The sequence below is a fragment of the Musca vetustissima genome, unplaced genomic scaffold, assembly GCF_032173495.1.
Source record: "Musca vetustissima isolate MV318-11 ecotype Yass unplaced genomic scaffold, APGP_CSIRO_Mvet_v1 utg14942, whole genome shotgun sequence".
Lineage (NCBI taxonomy): Eukaryota > Metazoa > Arthropoda > Insecta > Diptera > Muscidae > Musca > Musca vetustissima.
This window is the reverse complement of record NW_026882070.1, coordinates 109889-125028: the sequence shown is the minus strand read 5'-3', so window position 1 is coordinate 125028 and position 15140 is coordinate 109889. Positions and strand designations below refer to the sequence as shown.

The following is a 15140-nucleotide window of genomic DNA, read 5'->3' as shown; positions in this document are numbered from 1 at the left end:
GTTGATATGGATTTTTCCATTCCGATGCCATGATCAAAAGGTTGCAATTTTTTTGTGCACACCCGATGGAAAATTGTGTGCTGTAGATGATTTGAGAATCACAATGGAAGTTGTGATTAGGAGTGAAGTATCAGTCAAGTAAGTATGGGAGGACATTATCAGATTTTAATTTTATAAGTGCCCCGAATTAACAATCTTTGTAATATGATTGATGTATTGTAAAATATTTGATATATCGACGCCTCCGAACCATAGCATGCTAAGCACGTTTTAAAGTTCTTTTCGTTTTTAGATACTACGGTCCTTAATTTAAATTCACTGTCCTTAATTTAAATTTTGGTAATCATCGGCCTATCATCTACTGAAAAACTATCTTTTCAATAATAGTTTATTTTTTTTTAAATTTACAACCGATTGCCCCCTTTCTAAAGTTTTACGTAATCCCTGACAGGAAGAGCGTCTGCACGTTCTAATGATAAGCCTTTTGAACGGAAATCAATCTCAATTTCCAGCCTATTTTATCGTGCAAAAATTATTGCAATTCATGTAGCATGATCGTAGTCATGGAAGTCATCTGTATAAAGCTATATATTTATGACTATCGAACTTTTCTAAATTCAAGGTTGTGGGTCATTGTACGTCATCACGATACACTGAGAGAAATTTATTTTACATGGATTTTAATGTTCTTATTTCATTTGTAGGAATTCAAAGAAATCATTCCTGATCATTGTTCAGATGATCCTACAGTCTCCTAATCCTCTCATCAACAGCTACTGTTGAGAGAGCAGTTATTTAAACTTACCCCAAACCTCTTCTAATTCCATATGAAATTTCCTGTTCATTCACCCAATCTTAGAAAAATCTAAACCGGTAGATGGATAAGAAACACGCGGGTATTTCGCAAAACTATGAGATATAAGAGGAAGCTGGAACACATGCACTATTTTATATTTACCCATTCTATATGTCGACTTCAGGACGATAAGTATACATACCCATCCCAGGCCAATAGCCATGGGGTAAACCCCACGAAGACAGAATTGGTTCTCTTTACTATGAAACTTAGGATCGCAAAATTCCGACTGCCATCTTCGGTTGGAGTACCCCTTTCCTGCACGCCAGACCGACGCGCCACTAGTCTGTGCCGTCTGTAAGCCAGGACTGGACAGCGACACAGGAGATGATCAATTGTCTCCGTCTCCTCCTCGTCAACGCAGAGTCTACAGTAATAAGTAGGATCATGGTACGATTTACTGGTAAAGGCCCTGATATTACTCTTATTTCAGCTTTTCTGAGATTCAAAAGTGAGTGTGTCCTTTTAGAGCACAGTCAGAGTCGGCTAAATAGATCCTGAAACATTGCACCCAGGTTCGTTATGCCAAAGTTCATAGACTCTTTCGTCGAAGAACGCCTCAAAGCTCCGATAAAGATGACATATGGGTGGTTTGATTGAGCCATCAGTTACTAGATCTGTAGATTGAGATCGTCTAGCTAATTCGTCTGCTCTTTCATTGCTCATGATATCACGGTGTCCTGGTACCCAATATAGCCGATTGCTGTAAGTTCTTCCAAAACTGTTCTACACTTGACGACGGCCTCAGATTTGATGTAACAGGATTGACTATCCACATAGATAGTCACCGGTTTACCGGTTCTCTGCATCCAGACTTTCTATCAATTCCGTTGCCTTCCAAATCGCGAAGACTTCTGCTTAGAAAACACTACAGTTGCTATCCAGCCAGTAGGTTAACTCAAGGCCTAGCCTTCACAGTAGACGCCAGCCCCTGTACCTTCTTCCATCTTGGATCCGTCTGTATACTTCTACATCGTCAAATCTTCGCCAAAGATTTTGTTCATGCAAACCACCCGTATTGTCTAGTGTTAGAATATCCGGCTTGAAGGACCATGAAAAAATTGCAGTTCTTTATGGGTTTGTGTAGCTGCGATTCCGCTGGAGGTAAAGTAGTAGAGAGCGATAAATAACACACCAAATATCCCAACAGTGCTGAGTGGACTGTGTATTAGAGAGTTTAGGTTGACAGTAGGCCTTAGGGCAGCCTTGGGCAGAAGACATCGTTTCTTTGGCAATTATGAAATTTATACTCTAGCAATTTCGCCGGAAGACACCAACAATTCTGGACGTGGCTAAATTAACCTACATTTCTACATTCTAAACTTAAACTTTTTACCAGTGTATTTTTATTTCGCTACGATGCATCAATGAAAGTAATTTTGCAATTAAATCCATAATATGAATTAATAGTAGTTTTACTCCTACGCTTGCTATATAATAGCCCATTTGAAGCTTTATAAGTAATTTACATATATTTAAATACATATATACATATATGTGTTTGTATAGTACTCAATACAGTTCCAGTGCATTAATCCGTATTGGATAGACGGCATGCGACTGGCACGTTTTAACAATCAATAAACCATGTGAATTTTTATCAGTTACTGGTCACAAAAGTTTTTTTTCCCTAGCTTGGATATACATGCATATATATATATAAAACAATGTATGTGTATTATATTAAATGATGCACACTTTTGCTAAGTAACTTTTAAAATTGTCATGTACATTTTATTGTTGGTTAATAATAGTAGAAAATTTTATTCTCATGTGAATATTTTAAATACTCTGGAAACTGTAATTTATTCGGAAGCTATATTTTTTAAATAGCTGTTAAAAATTTTCATTTATTTTTAGTTTAGTTTTTAAACAGAAAATTCAGAAAACAGACAAAAAAAGGTAAAATAAGTGATCAAAATTAAAAAAAAAAACTTCTTGCGATGCGGTACGAAGATCGACACAGGCAGACAAAAAGTAAGAAAGAACAAGAAAAAAGTGAGCGTAAGCAAATCGAGATGTACAGGAGTCAGAATGAAGTCCGGAAATTTTACCAACGGACTTCATTTTCCTGTAGAGATGAAGAAGGAAACCTGGTGACAGATACTGACAGCGTGTTGAGGATCTGGAAGGAGCATTTTGCAAAGCTTCTAGTATCAAATAATGGCGGCGAAGAAGATACCACAGAACCAATAAGAGATGACGGTATAGATTATATACCACCTAGCCAATGTGAGGTCAGAATGCTATCAATCGGCTGAAGAACAATAAAGCAGCAGATGCTGATGGATTACCAGCCGAACTATTCAAGCCCGGTGGTCAGATGCTGGTCAGAAGCATTGCACCAGCTGATTAATAAAATTTGGCTAGAGGAATGCATGCCCAATGTCAACTATGAATAGAGAAATAAGTATACTTCACATTGCATATAATGTGGTATCCAGCGTGATGTGTGAACGATTAAAGTTAATGATCAATGGCATTATTGGACCATACCAATGCGACTTCACCCCTGGCAAATCTGCCATTGACCAGATTTCCACTCTGCGCCAGATGCTGGGAAAGTCCCACGAAAAACACATCGATACATTCCACCTTTTCGTCGACCATAAAGCCGCATTCGACAGCCCTATCCGTTCAGAGGTGTCTGAGTTCGGCATTCCTGCAAAATTAATACGACTATGTAGAATAACTTTAACTGGCACAAGGTCAGCAGATAAATTCGGCAAGGACCTCTCGGAAATCTTCAGTACCGAACGAGGATTCAGACATGGTGACAGTTTGTAGTGACAAAGGTGAACAGAAATGACACTCTGTACACCAAACAGCATATGTTACTAGCCAACGCCGATTACATCGATGTAATGGATCGAACATTGCGAGTGGTAAAAGGCACCTTTGAACAAATTTAGAAGGAGTCTGTCGAAGTGGTGATGGTATCAACACACAAGACGTCCAGTACACTCGGACCAACTGTGGAACTTGAGAACTACAGCTTCGAGTGACATCAATTTTGAAATTCTGAGAAGAATAGTGTTGGCCAACAGATGCTACTATGGTCTAAGTAAGCAGATTAGAAACTAGACGTCGATACTACACGTGCTATTATATGGATCTGAAGCATGGGTACTTGCGCAAGCAAATGAGGCAGCTCTTGGAGTGTTTGAGAGAAAAATTCTCTGAAAGATCTATGGGCCGATCTGCGTTAGTAGTGAACATCGCTGTCGAATGAACCATGAGTTGTATCATCTATTCTCGGATATCGGCATTGTCAGATGTATCGAGCTGAATCGATTACGTTGGCTAGGTCGTGATGTGAGAATGGATGGTGATTCCCCCACTATAAAAGCGAGCCAAATGATGCTTCACACAGAAGTGGAAGGCCACGAATCCGATGAAAAGGCCAAGTAGAAGACAACATCTCGGAAAATGGTCTTTCAAATTGGATGAGATGCGCACAAGACCGACGCGCTTGGAAATCTTTTTATGGAACAAAATCTCGGCTTATGGAACAAATTTTCTGTCACAGCTAAGTGAGAGGCCGACATAAACAAAAAGAAAGATAACATTAGTCAATAAGCCGCGACTTCAAAGGCGACTATCTAATACAAACATGCTCGGCCATACACGCTTTCGTAACAGAGTGTCGATGGTTAAACACGCATTCTCTTTTTTCTCCTTTCTTCAGTCGTTTTTAATGATGATTTCTCAGTTACGCTCACCCACACTTACGCTCAATTTTGTTATGCCCACCACTGATCTAATAATATCATTTGATTCGACACATCGCACTAATCGAGGAACCTTGGACTGCGCGTGCCATTGCGTTAAAATGAGAAATAAGAACAAGGTTCTCATGTCGCCGGACGGTAACATTTAGGGCGCTAACCTTAGCAGACCATAGAGCAATAGACTGGTCAGTAGATAGTTACGCGGTGCCAGTATGGTTTGCGAATGTAAGTGAAGCACATTTAGAACTACCAGAACGCAGCCCAGCCCTGCAGGGTGTCACATCACAACTGTCACAACTGTTGGTCATATTAATAAGGATAAGAAATATCTTCATGATCACAAGCTTGAACCTCTAGATCAACAGGCCTATCAGCAGGTCTAAAATGCATAGAACACTACTGTATGAATGATATTCTCGGGGAGCAAAAGAGAAGCATCTGCTGAGACAAAGACGAATAATGTTATTCCAACTAAGATCAGGATAGTGTCCCAACCTCCACAATTCATATTGGGCACGATAACTAACACATGCCTACAATGTGGACTAGAACCAAATGACATGTTTCTATTCAACAGTCCAGCTGAGGCTACTGCGATTTTTCGCCGCAACCATACAGATTGAAACCTTCGTCAAGAGATTAGGCCAGAAAAAAATTAAAAAGGAGTAGTCTTAGCAGAGCTATGATCGCCATGATAAAACCGTATCTATCTATATTGAGCATGAATCGAGGACACGATGCCTAAAAACTGTCCAGCATGTGGACTACTATCCCACGACTAGTTGTACGTAATTGATTGTCCAAATAACTCTACTCACCAGTCTCTAAATTGAAGTTTTCGCTCGAGTTCACACAGTTGTCGACATCGAATGCAAACGGACTAAAAAATGGGAATGAAAAAATTTACCTGTAAATTTCTCGTTAGATTTTTCGATTCCACCATCAAAGGCTGGCCTGCAGCTACCTGTGAGAAAGCAAAAGAAACCGTCATCAAATTACTGATTTTGAGCGGTGCTAATTCACACCACAAATCTAAATACTGACGATCTAATAATACCCGTTAATATGGGAAATAAACCAAACTTTCTCAATATAAAAGAAATTGAAGTTGAAGTAAGGGGGAGGATCATCAGAACCTAACGTAAGATTGATGACTCAATGCGACGAATTTCTGTGAAATTATAGATAACCAATTGGTTTAGTTTCGGCTCATATTTGGCATCTTAATAGCTCTCTATGTGACACGCCACTTAACTCTAAACCAAATTTTATTCAGAAAAATGAAAAACAATATTTTTTCTTACAATAAAAGCATTTATTTGTTTCATTATTTTTTTCTTTATTATTTATTCTAAGCAGCAGTTAAGCGCGATATGCAGTAATTATATATGTGAATCAGTTTATATATAGAACATTTATGTATGTATATATTTTCGGTGTTCTGTTTTTTTTTTCTTCGTCTCGGATTTCTTCCGCACAATAAACAAAAAAAGAAGCACATACAAAAAAATAGGTGTGTAGGTTTATGCTTAGAATCTAAGTGCTAATTAAAATTATAAATATAATATCAACAATGAATCAATATATAAGTATGGAAATAAGTAGTTGTAGGTGGAGATCGGTATGGAATAGCTAAAATATATTTTGCGAATGATATATAATACTTAAAGAAATTATAATACATCGAGTTTTTTAATAAACGGCGACTCCTCGTGATGAGGCAGGGGGTTTGGAAATCCTATGGATTCATAATGTCAGCTTATGGGTAAGAATAATAGAATTTAATATTATAAAGTAAATATTTTTCTTTGTCATGGAAATGATTTGAATTTAAATTGAAATATATTTTTTTAACTGCTATTCACAAGTGCTGGAGTCTGGACCATATTACGCTTAATGTACCAGTAATCATGTATTTGATTAAATTACAAAACAATATTGTTTTAAAATATATATACCTACGATTTCTTGTAAATATATGTATGTATATGAGTTTATATATGTGCATTTGTAAAATAAAAACCACAGTTCGTTTAAAATGTATAGAATAAATCACAAAATTATATAAAAATATGTGTGTATATATATCATATGTGGGAATAGGTCAGTACTTTGTATACCCCTTAAAACTAATCAGTGATCCACTGTATATATTTTAACTTCTAGTCAGAAAAACTTAATAAAACTCATTATTTTATAGAAAGCTAGAGGCCTTCCAAGGAGGAGTTTTGTTTGGATACACTTTTTTAATAGAAGTTTAGATTTTTTATAGAAAACATAAAAAAATCTGCAGATTATTTTATAAAAAACCTTCCAAAATGATGTTTTATTTTGATAAAGAGGATTTTTAATTCTATACACAATTTTTTCTGATATGGTGGCTATAAATTGGATCATTTGTTTTGTTGGTGTCACAAGGTCACATACGACTGTAGCCCAAGATGGCGTACATTACATTATAGAAATGTACATGACTCAGGCAAAAAAAAAAAAAAAATAGGATCATTGATACTAGAATGCATAGAAGATATAAACGAAGAATAAAACAATCTGCAAATTATTTTATAGGAAGCTAGAGACCTTATAAAGAGAAGTTTTATTTGGATATTTGTACAAATTTTAAGATAAGAGAAGTTTTATTTGGAAGGAAGCCCTTTTTTACGATATCTTATATGGTGGCGTCATTCGTCATGCTTTTATAGAAATAATTGCGCCAGGCTAAACAATATTTAGGATCATTGATACTAGAATGCATAGAAGAAGATATAAAGTAAAACAATATACAGATTATTTTATAGGAAGCTAGATACCTTTGAAAGAGAAAAGAAGCTAGATACCTTCCAAAGAGAAGATTTATTTATTGATAAACTTTTTTTTAAATAGGATTTTTAGATTCTATCCAAAAAGAAGAAAGGAAGCCCTATCTTACCGTTTCTGATATGGTGACGATAAATTGGATCATTCTTCATGCTGGCGGTCGCAAAGTAGCCCAAGATGGTGTACATCACTTATGCTTGACACGGAATCATTGATACAAGGATGCATAGAAGAATATATAAACAAAGTAACAAATCGACAGACTATTTTATAGAAAGCTAGAGACCATCGAAAGAGAAGAAAAGCTAAAGACCTTCCAAAGAGAAGTTCTATTTGGATACATTTTTTTCAAAATGTGATTTTTAGATTCCATACAAAAATATGAAAGAAAGCCCTTTCTTACTCTAATATCTCTCTAATATGGTGGGGATAAATTGGATCATTCGTCTTGCTGGTGATCACAGGGTCACGTTCTCAACCATTCACTCTATCACAAGAGAGTGTACATTAATTATGCTTGGCAAAGGTCAAGATTCTCAATTTTGTTTTCAAACCGAACAGGCGTATTATTTTGCCAATAAATAACAATTTGGAAAATCCGATGTCGGCGGAGGCGCGCTTTATCTGAAAATGTATCACCTGACAAAGCAGGGGATACACGAAAATCTAAGGGAATCAACCAAAAATCATCAGATGGCTCTTTTCCAGAGGAATAATTTGAAAATTTTGTAACCCAGAATTCATTGAAGTCTAGGAATATCAACACAAATTCAAAAGATAAGGGCACTGTTTTAAATGTTTGTACAAATTTTAAGATCATTGATATAAGAATACATAGAAAAAGATAAGAACAAAGTAAAAAAAAAACCTACAGATTATTTTATAGAAAGCTAGAGGCCTTCCAAATATTAGTTTTATTTAGATAAAAAGGGGTTTTAGGACGCAATTGTCTCATCCTCTATTCCGTACAACAATGGGATTACACCGCATCTGATATTTCGTTGTATACGTTTTGATGATGTAAGAACAAGAATCAGCGCGCAGACAAAGCTGCTGCAATACAAGATATTTAGGAAATGCTATAATTTGCCTACAGAAAATATAACAATCGACGAACAATTGTTTGCGTATCGCGACAGAACAAAATTTACCCAGTACATCCCATTGAAGCCTGCGAAATACGGTATCAAGGTATGGTGGATATGCGATGCTAAAAATGCATATCTTCAAATATACACGGGCAATAAGAGAGTGGTCGCGTTGGCGATAGAGTAGTACGAGATTTAGTTGGCGAGATTTAGTTGAAACTCAACATTGTTGGAAGACAGGAGAAGAAATACGAGAAAAGTCTGCAATATTTGCAAGAAACCTGTTTGCGATCAATATACCAAAATAATATCAAAATGGTTTCCATGTTTCAACAGTAAATCAATATAAGACATCAAATATTAAAAATAAGTTAATATCAATGAATGAAATATAAATAATTTAACTAAGAACAATTACAGTTATTTTTTACATATGAATAAACAAATTTGAAACAAAATAAATATAAAACAATAGTTCTTTTTTTAACTATAAGATAATGTACCCGGGTATCCGGTCATTAAAACTCGATTTTTAGTTAATATATTTAACCAAATTTGAATCTCTAAGTTAAAATAAGTCGAAATCTCTGGTGATCCGAAGTTTCATGTTGATGTCTTCAAAAATAAAGGAACAGCAGCACTTTAAAGTCAAAAAAGTACCCGGGTACCTGGTTATGGATCGTAGGGTTAAGTGGCAAAATAAATCCATTCCTTCCTTTAAAAGAAGATGACTTGTATATAGTTCCGATTGGTTTATCCAACGATCTAATTTTTTTTAACTCTGATTAAATACAACTTTGGTCACTATTTCAAATTTCCAATTAAGGTTACAAACACATTATTCCCCTATTCTTTTTTAATTGCTCTCTATTTCGTCATTTGTAGACATGGATTTTGAACGGCATCAAATTTAATACATAAATAATATTTACAAATTATAATAACTTACAGTTTCCAGTAGAGTAAAAGGATTTTTTCAAAACAGGTTTCAATATCACATTTCTTTGTGCACACACAATCTCTTTTTCACTGGGCATTATTCACAAAAAAGGGTATACAAATACGTCGGCGTCTTAGTGTATGAAAATAACAAAACAAAAAAATATAACTTTCAAAACATAATTGTCCAATCCTAATATGCTAGTGAGATATTTCAGGAATATTTCCTTTCACTGTTCTTTTTTTTTAATTATCCAAAAATTCCCATTCACTTGAGGAACCATTTGATGATTCATTTTCAGATTTTGTGCTGGCGGCAGTTGTGCCACAAGTAGCAGCCGAGGGTGCCAAAGGATCCTTAACCTTATTGAAATCTAATAGAAAACTTTTAATCTCTTCCTGCCCCTCGTCCTCCCCCTCCTCGTCAGGTTCTTTTAATTGTGCATTAACAAAAGCTAAATGTTTCTTATTATCTTTCTCCTCCTCCTTTTCACCATTATCATTATTACTTTCAATTAAATTGGTAGCTCGTAAGGTATGACAAATATCTTCTATGGGTTGGCCATTAGAAAAATCTCCCGCCATTGTTTGCTCTTCAATATAGTAGATTTTTTGATGTGGTGTTGTCTGGATACTTGAATCTTTTTTGAATAGACTTTCTGTGGGATATATGGTTTCTAAAGGTGAGACGAGAGGTGGTTGGGGTGCCGGTGGCTGGGCCAAATATTTCGACATACGTAACTCCTCATCGGTAATGGGTTCAAGTTTAACTTCCGGCAAATTTAGCTCTTCTGCCAAGGATTTTGCCTTTTCGGCAATGGTTTCTTTTAGCGTTGTCGGGCTGAGAATGTTGGGAAAATGTTGATTAAATGCTTCCTTTAAATTTAAAGTCATTGTTGAGATGCTAGAAAATTAGGGGAGAGGAAAGGGGGGTTAAAAATGTTTGGTTTTGAAATGTTAGGTTAGGTGCCAATTACCTTTCTCCATTACCATTATTGGCATCATTACAATAACTCACATCCATTTGTGTTGACTCGGCTGTGTATTCCATTGATTTGCCACCATGATGTTCGGCCTCAACGATGTGACCAATTTCCACAATACCCTCCGTGGCCACATTTTGTGTATCTCCTCCTCGCTCACGACTTTTACGTCGTTTCTTGTTTGTACTGCTGTCCTGCTTAAGGGATATACCACTATGATGTAGAATCGCCTCATCAAAATCCATTTCGGAAATTTCTTTAAAAACTTCTAAGCGGCGATTTTGTTCCGCCTTCGATGATTCCACCGCCAGTTCTATGGGTATATTCAAATTTAAGGTTTCTATTGGTGGCAATTCAAAACATTCTTCGGCATTTAAAATTGGCTGCTCTTCGGGTTCATATTCGACGGGCGCCTCAAATGTACCACATATGGAAGAGCCCATAACAGGAACCGGCGGTGGCATTGAGGGGTTGTAAATTATTTTGGCTGAAAGAAAATAATGGAAATTATAGAAAAAATATTTCTAGGAAGGATATTAAAATTTCCGGCTTAAGGCAAATTAAAGGCCCGGTGGAGGATCGGGCCTACTATAGAATTATTTGGAGACACCACGATAGAGGTTGCAATATTTAAGATAGAGCGTTGAAATTTTGCACATACAGTGCTTTTAATCCTAGGATGTTAGGTATTGGGATATATGGGTCCTCTTTTTGATATAAACTCCTTGTAACGGTAACCCAAATATTCGATAATTTGGGACTTTTTGATTTGTTTTTCATCCGAAATAAATGTAATTTGGTATTTTGCATTCTCATAGAGCAATACATCTTCCTATCAAAAATGATCATGATTGAACCCTTTTCTAGGGTAGCCCCCATATTATCCCACCTTCCAAATTTCGATATTTTGATGATTTTAAGCAAGTTTTTTCAACCGAATTAGCTGGAATTTGGATTCTCATAGGGAAATACATCTTCCTACCAAATATGATCAAGATTGAACCCTTTTCTAGGGTAGCCCTCATATAACCCTACCTCCTAAATTTCAATATTTTGGCGAGTTTGGAGCCGGTTTTTCAACCGAATTAGCTGATATGATCAAGATTGAACCCTTTTCTAGGGTAGCCCTCATATAACCCTACCTCCTAAATTTCAATATTTTGGCAAGTTTGGAGCCGGTTTTTCAACCGAATTAGCTGAAATTGGGTAATTTGGGTTCTCATATGGTAGTACATATTCCTTCCAAAAATTATCAAGATTGAACCCTTTTCTAGGATAGCCCCCATATAAACCTACCTCCAAAATTTCGATTTTTTGTCTAGTTTGGAGACGGTTTTCATCCAAATTACCTGGAAGTATTTTGGGTTTACATGGGGTAATTCATCTTTCTACAAAAAATTATAAAATTTGGCCCACTTTTTTTATAGCCCCCAAATATTCGGTATATTAGAGATTTTTAGCACGTTGGGATTTTGAACACATTTTTTTAGGGAATTAGCTGTAATTTGATATTTTGGGTTCACATAGAGCAATACAGCTTCCTACCAAAAATCATCAACATTGGCCCAATTTATAGGATAGCCCCCATATAAAGGTACACCCAAATATTCGATATTTTGCGATTTTTTTGCATGTTTTTCAATCGAATTAAATTTAAATTGGTATTTTGGGTTCCCATAGGGTAACGGTTTCCCAAATTTTTTTGTATTTTGGAATTTTTTGGTATGAAGGGGACCAGTTGCCGTTGTTAGCACTTCAACACCTTCAAGGTAAGCTATCAGGGACCTTAGGGCTACATTTGATAAAAATTTGAAAATCAGTCTGTACCGGAACATAACCTTAAATTTTGTTGCAAATTCCTTACCTATTTTATTTGGCTTCTCGGGCATTGGGGCCAAACGCAAAAGTGACCGTTCACCTTCCAAAACAAATATCTCCTTATTGCAGACACAAAAATCAATGATTTTGCGAAATCCCCTGGCCACCGCCTCCACTTTGAGACGATCCAAATTTAAAATATACAATGTACGTTCATCATGGGTAACAATCAGTGAATCCTGACCACCATACGAATATATGTTACGAAAATTCTTACTATCACCAATGGCAGTGGCGTCATCTGCAGGCAGCGTTTGCGTATTTCCTAACGTCCGATTTAGCAACATTGAACATTTCGGATTTAATATAGGTATTTCCCAGGTTGGGCTCAGTGCCACCGCTTCACGAAATAGTAATGTTTTTTCTACATTTCCATCGACGTCCGCCAACCAAAAACGTAAATTCGGTCGACCACATATTAGTCGGGGTTTTCTTCCGGATGACTTTTTGAAAAATGTGCCACCACAATCGACCAATTGTTTGCGATCTTTTTTACCAATTTGTTTAACCACCCAATTGCCACTTTCATCCTTGGAACACACAATGGAACGATATAGAGTGGATACCAAAAGGTGCCCCAAATGAACACTTAACTGGACAATTTCATAGGCTTCGTTGAGGATCTCCACCGATTTACTAATATGCTGGAATAAAAAAGAAAAAACAAATAATAATAGTGACATTTTTCCATATATTTCCATCACATACCGTCTGATAATCCAATTCTGTCAACACAACCACACCATTACGATCTCCCGAGTACAATTTCATGCCATTCTTAGACCATTCACAACAACTGATGGGACTTTGATGTAAGTCTCGTATGGTATATCGCTCAATTGGCTTTGCCTTGGTACAGGGTGCCACCAAATTCAAATCGGCCGGTAATTCCTTTTGTATTTGAAACACACTCACCTGGCCGGTGCTATTGCCCGCCGCAACCATATATTCCACGGAATTGACAATTTTTACGCAAGTTATGCGTGAGGTATTCTACAAAAAGGTAATAAAATTTTTAGAAGGAAACCAACAACAACAAAACACCCTCAAGACACAACATAACAGCTGTGAGTCATATAAGGAGGAGAAAGGCTCTCCTTAAAAATTACATCCACACACAACTTACTTCCGATTTCAGTTTCTGTATTTGCCCGGAATCGCGGTTATACCAAAATATAATACCGGCATCGCTGCCCAACGCTATAAATTCCTCAATAGCATCGACACAAGTGATATTTAAATCAGCCGGAAATAGACCACGACTGATGCGTGTTGGTATACGATCGAAAACATCGGTTAAGGGTGCCCATTCACGTATCGTGTAAAGTTCTTTGGAATTCATTGGCCTTTTGCAGGAATCCGGTGTGTAGGAGGAGTTAAATGGAAGGATTTGTTTTTTTTCACCAAGAGCTACTCAATTTGCACAAAGTCTGTCTTCCGTTTGTTTGTCAACACAAGAAAAAGTAGTCATTCACAATAGTGCAATCATTCTGCTTCTTCTTTCTTTTGGTATATAGGCAAGTGACAAGTGAATGGATGTCTCCATTAATTGCAATTGGATATAATAGGAATGTCTAATTAGAAATGTGTGCAGTTGGAGAACAGACAGTTATAAGCTGTGTTTCCGAGCAATTTTAATAGAAAATCAATAAAAGTTTGGTTAATTTTGGCCGGCCGAACTTTTAATTCTTTATATCGAGTCGCTTCCACTGGTCTAACACAGATCTTGATCTAGCTGATCAAGAAAATTGATTTGTGTCATGAGCAGTGCTGTTATACTTTGGGCGCTGATATAGTGTGCTGGAAGTAATTATTTTGGTAGCCGCAGGAATCGAGTCACTTCCATTGGCCTAAAGGGGGAAACATATACGAGGATTTAGGCCTGTCCTGTTAAGTTGACTCTGTATGAAATGTTAATTTATAAAGAATCTGGAAAGTAGTTTTTCGCAGTCATTGATTGCTGGAGAATGTTCATTAAGGACTCTATGCAATATCCGTCCTCGTCGGCTTGGCTCGACGCTTCAGTGTGCAGTTGTTTCAGACGTACTGCTATTGACAAACTTTTGTGGTCGGATGGTATGACGTCTTGGATCTGATGTCTTTCCAGATGTGTCGTTGGTTGAGGTGACTTGGCAGATGGCATGCCAGAGAGAACTGAGCAAGCAAAACATTGTATAGCTGTACTGACAGCATCCTTGTCTCATGAAGATGATGCACACTCGATGACACATCCGGTAGATATATAAGAACACTGTTTCGGATCATTTGAGGGTTACGCCATTGGTTGTCGGTTAGTATTGAAGTCCAAACGGGGCCAGTATAGCTCAATATGGAGCGACTGTTGGCTTTGTACATCATGACGGCAGTCTCTTTAGCCTTTCCGCATTAGGTACCTGATACAGATTTCAGGACCTTTTATATACGCAGCGTGATTAGTGAAGTTAAGCAGATTATCAAATACAACTATCAATATTATGGGATGTTGCACTGTCGGAATTCTTTGGTCATTGACTAGACCAGTCTCAAGTTCACGTGTCCAGGGCGTAATTAACGTCTCAATAGATTTTAAGGGGACTATGATTAAGTTTCTTCTACCGGACGTGTCTAAATGACTAAATGAGTGTGGATCATCATCATTAGAAATCCTTGTTTTATTTTTTTTCTGTCAGATGCCAATCAGTATATTGTGGTTGAAGCATCAACCTCCACAAACGATGACGACCAATGCTTATGTACCGGACAACTACTATATTTTTTCAACCCCAATCATTCTCGACGACGTCTTAATCTTATAGAAGGAACCAGCTCTTTCCGCCTTAGTCAGGAGAGAATCCCGGCTCAACTCTGG

General features: G+C 36.9%; 1 protein-coding gene across 1 annotated transcript; it reads right to left on the bottom strand.

The window, feature by feature from the left end:
• Positions 1–9677: 9677 nt before the first annotated feature.
• On the bottom strand, positions 9678–13634 carry LOC133328232 (WD repeat-containing protein CG11141). The gene is made up of 5 exons (XM_061536780.1): positions 13419–13634; positions 13001–13285; positions 12279–12936; positions 10409–10901; positions 9678–10335 (listed from the first exon to the last, which is right to left on the bottom strand). The coding sequence occupies exons 1-5, from the start codon at positions 13632–13634 to the stop codon at positions 9678–9680; spliced, it is 2310 nt and encodes a 769-aa protein (XP_061392764.1).
• Positions 13635–15140: the final 1506 nt, after the last annotated feature.

Excerpts from the sequence above, each read along its gene's own strand:
- LOC133328232 (XM_061536780.1), bottom strand. The coding sequence starts at position 13,634 with ATGAATTCCAAAGAACTTTACACGATACGTGAATGGGCACCCTTAACC. Across the intron at positions 10,902-12,278 it reads CGAGAAGCCAAATAAAATAG|CCAAAATAATTTACAACCCC; the intron begins GTAAGGAATTTG and ends ATTTTCTTTCAG. Across the intron at positions 10,336-10,408 it reads AATAATGGTAATGGAGAAAG|CATCTCAACAATGACTTTAA; the intron begins GTAATTGGCACC and ends CTAATTTTCTAG.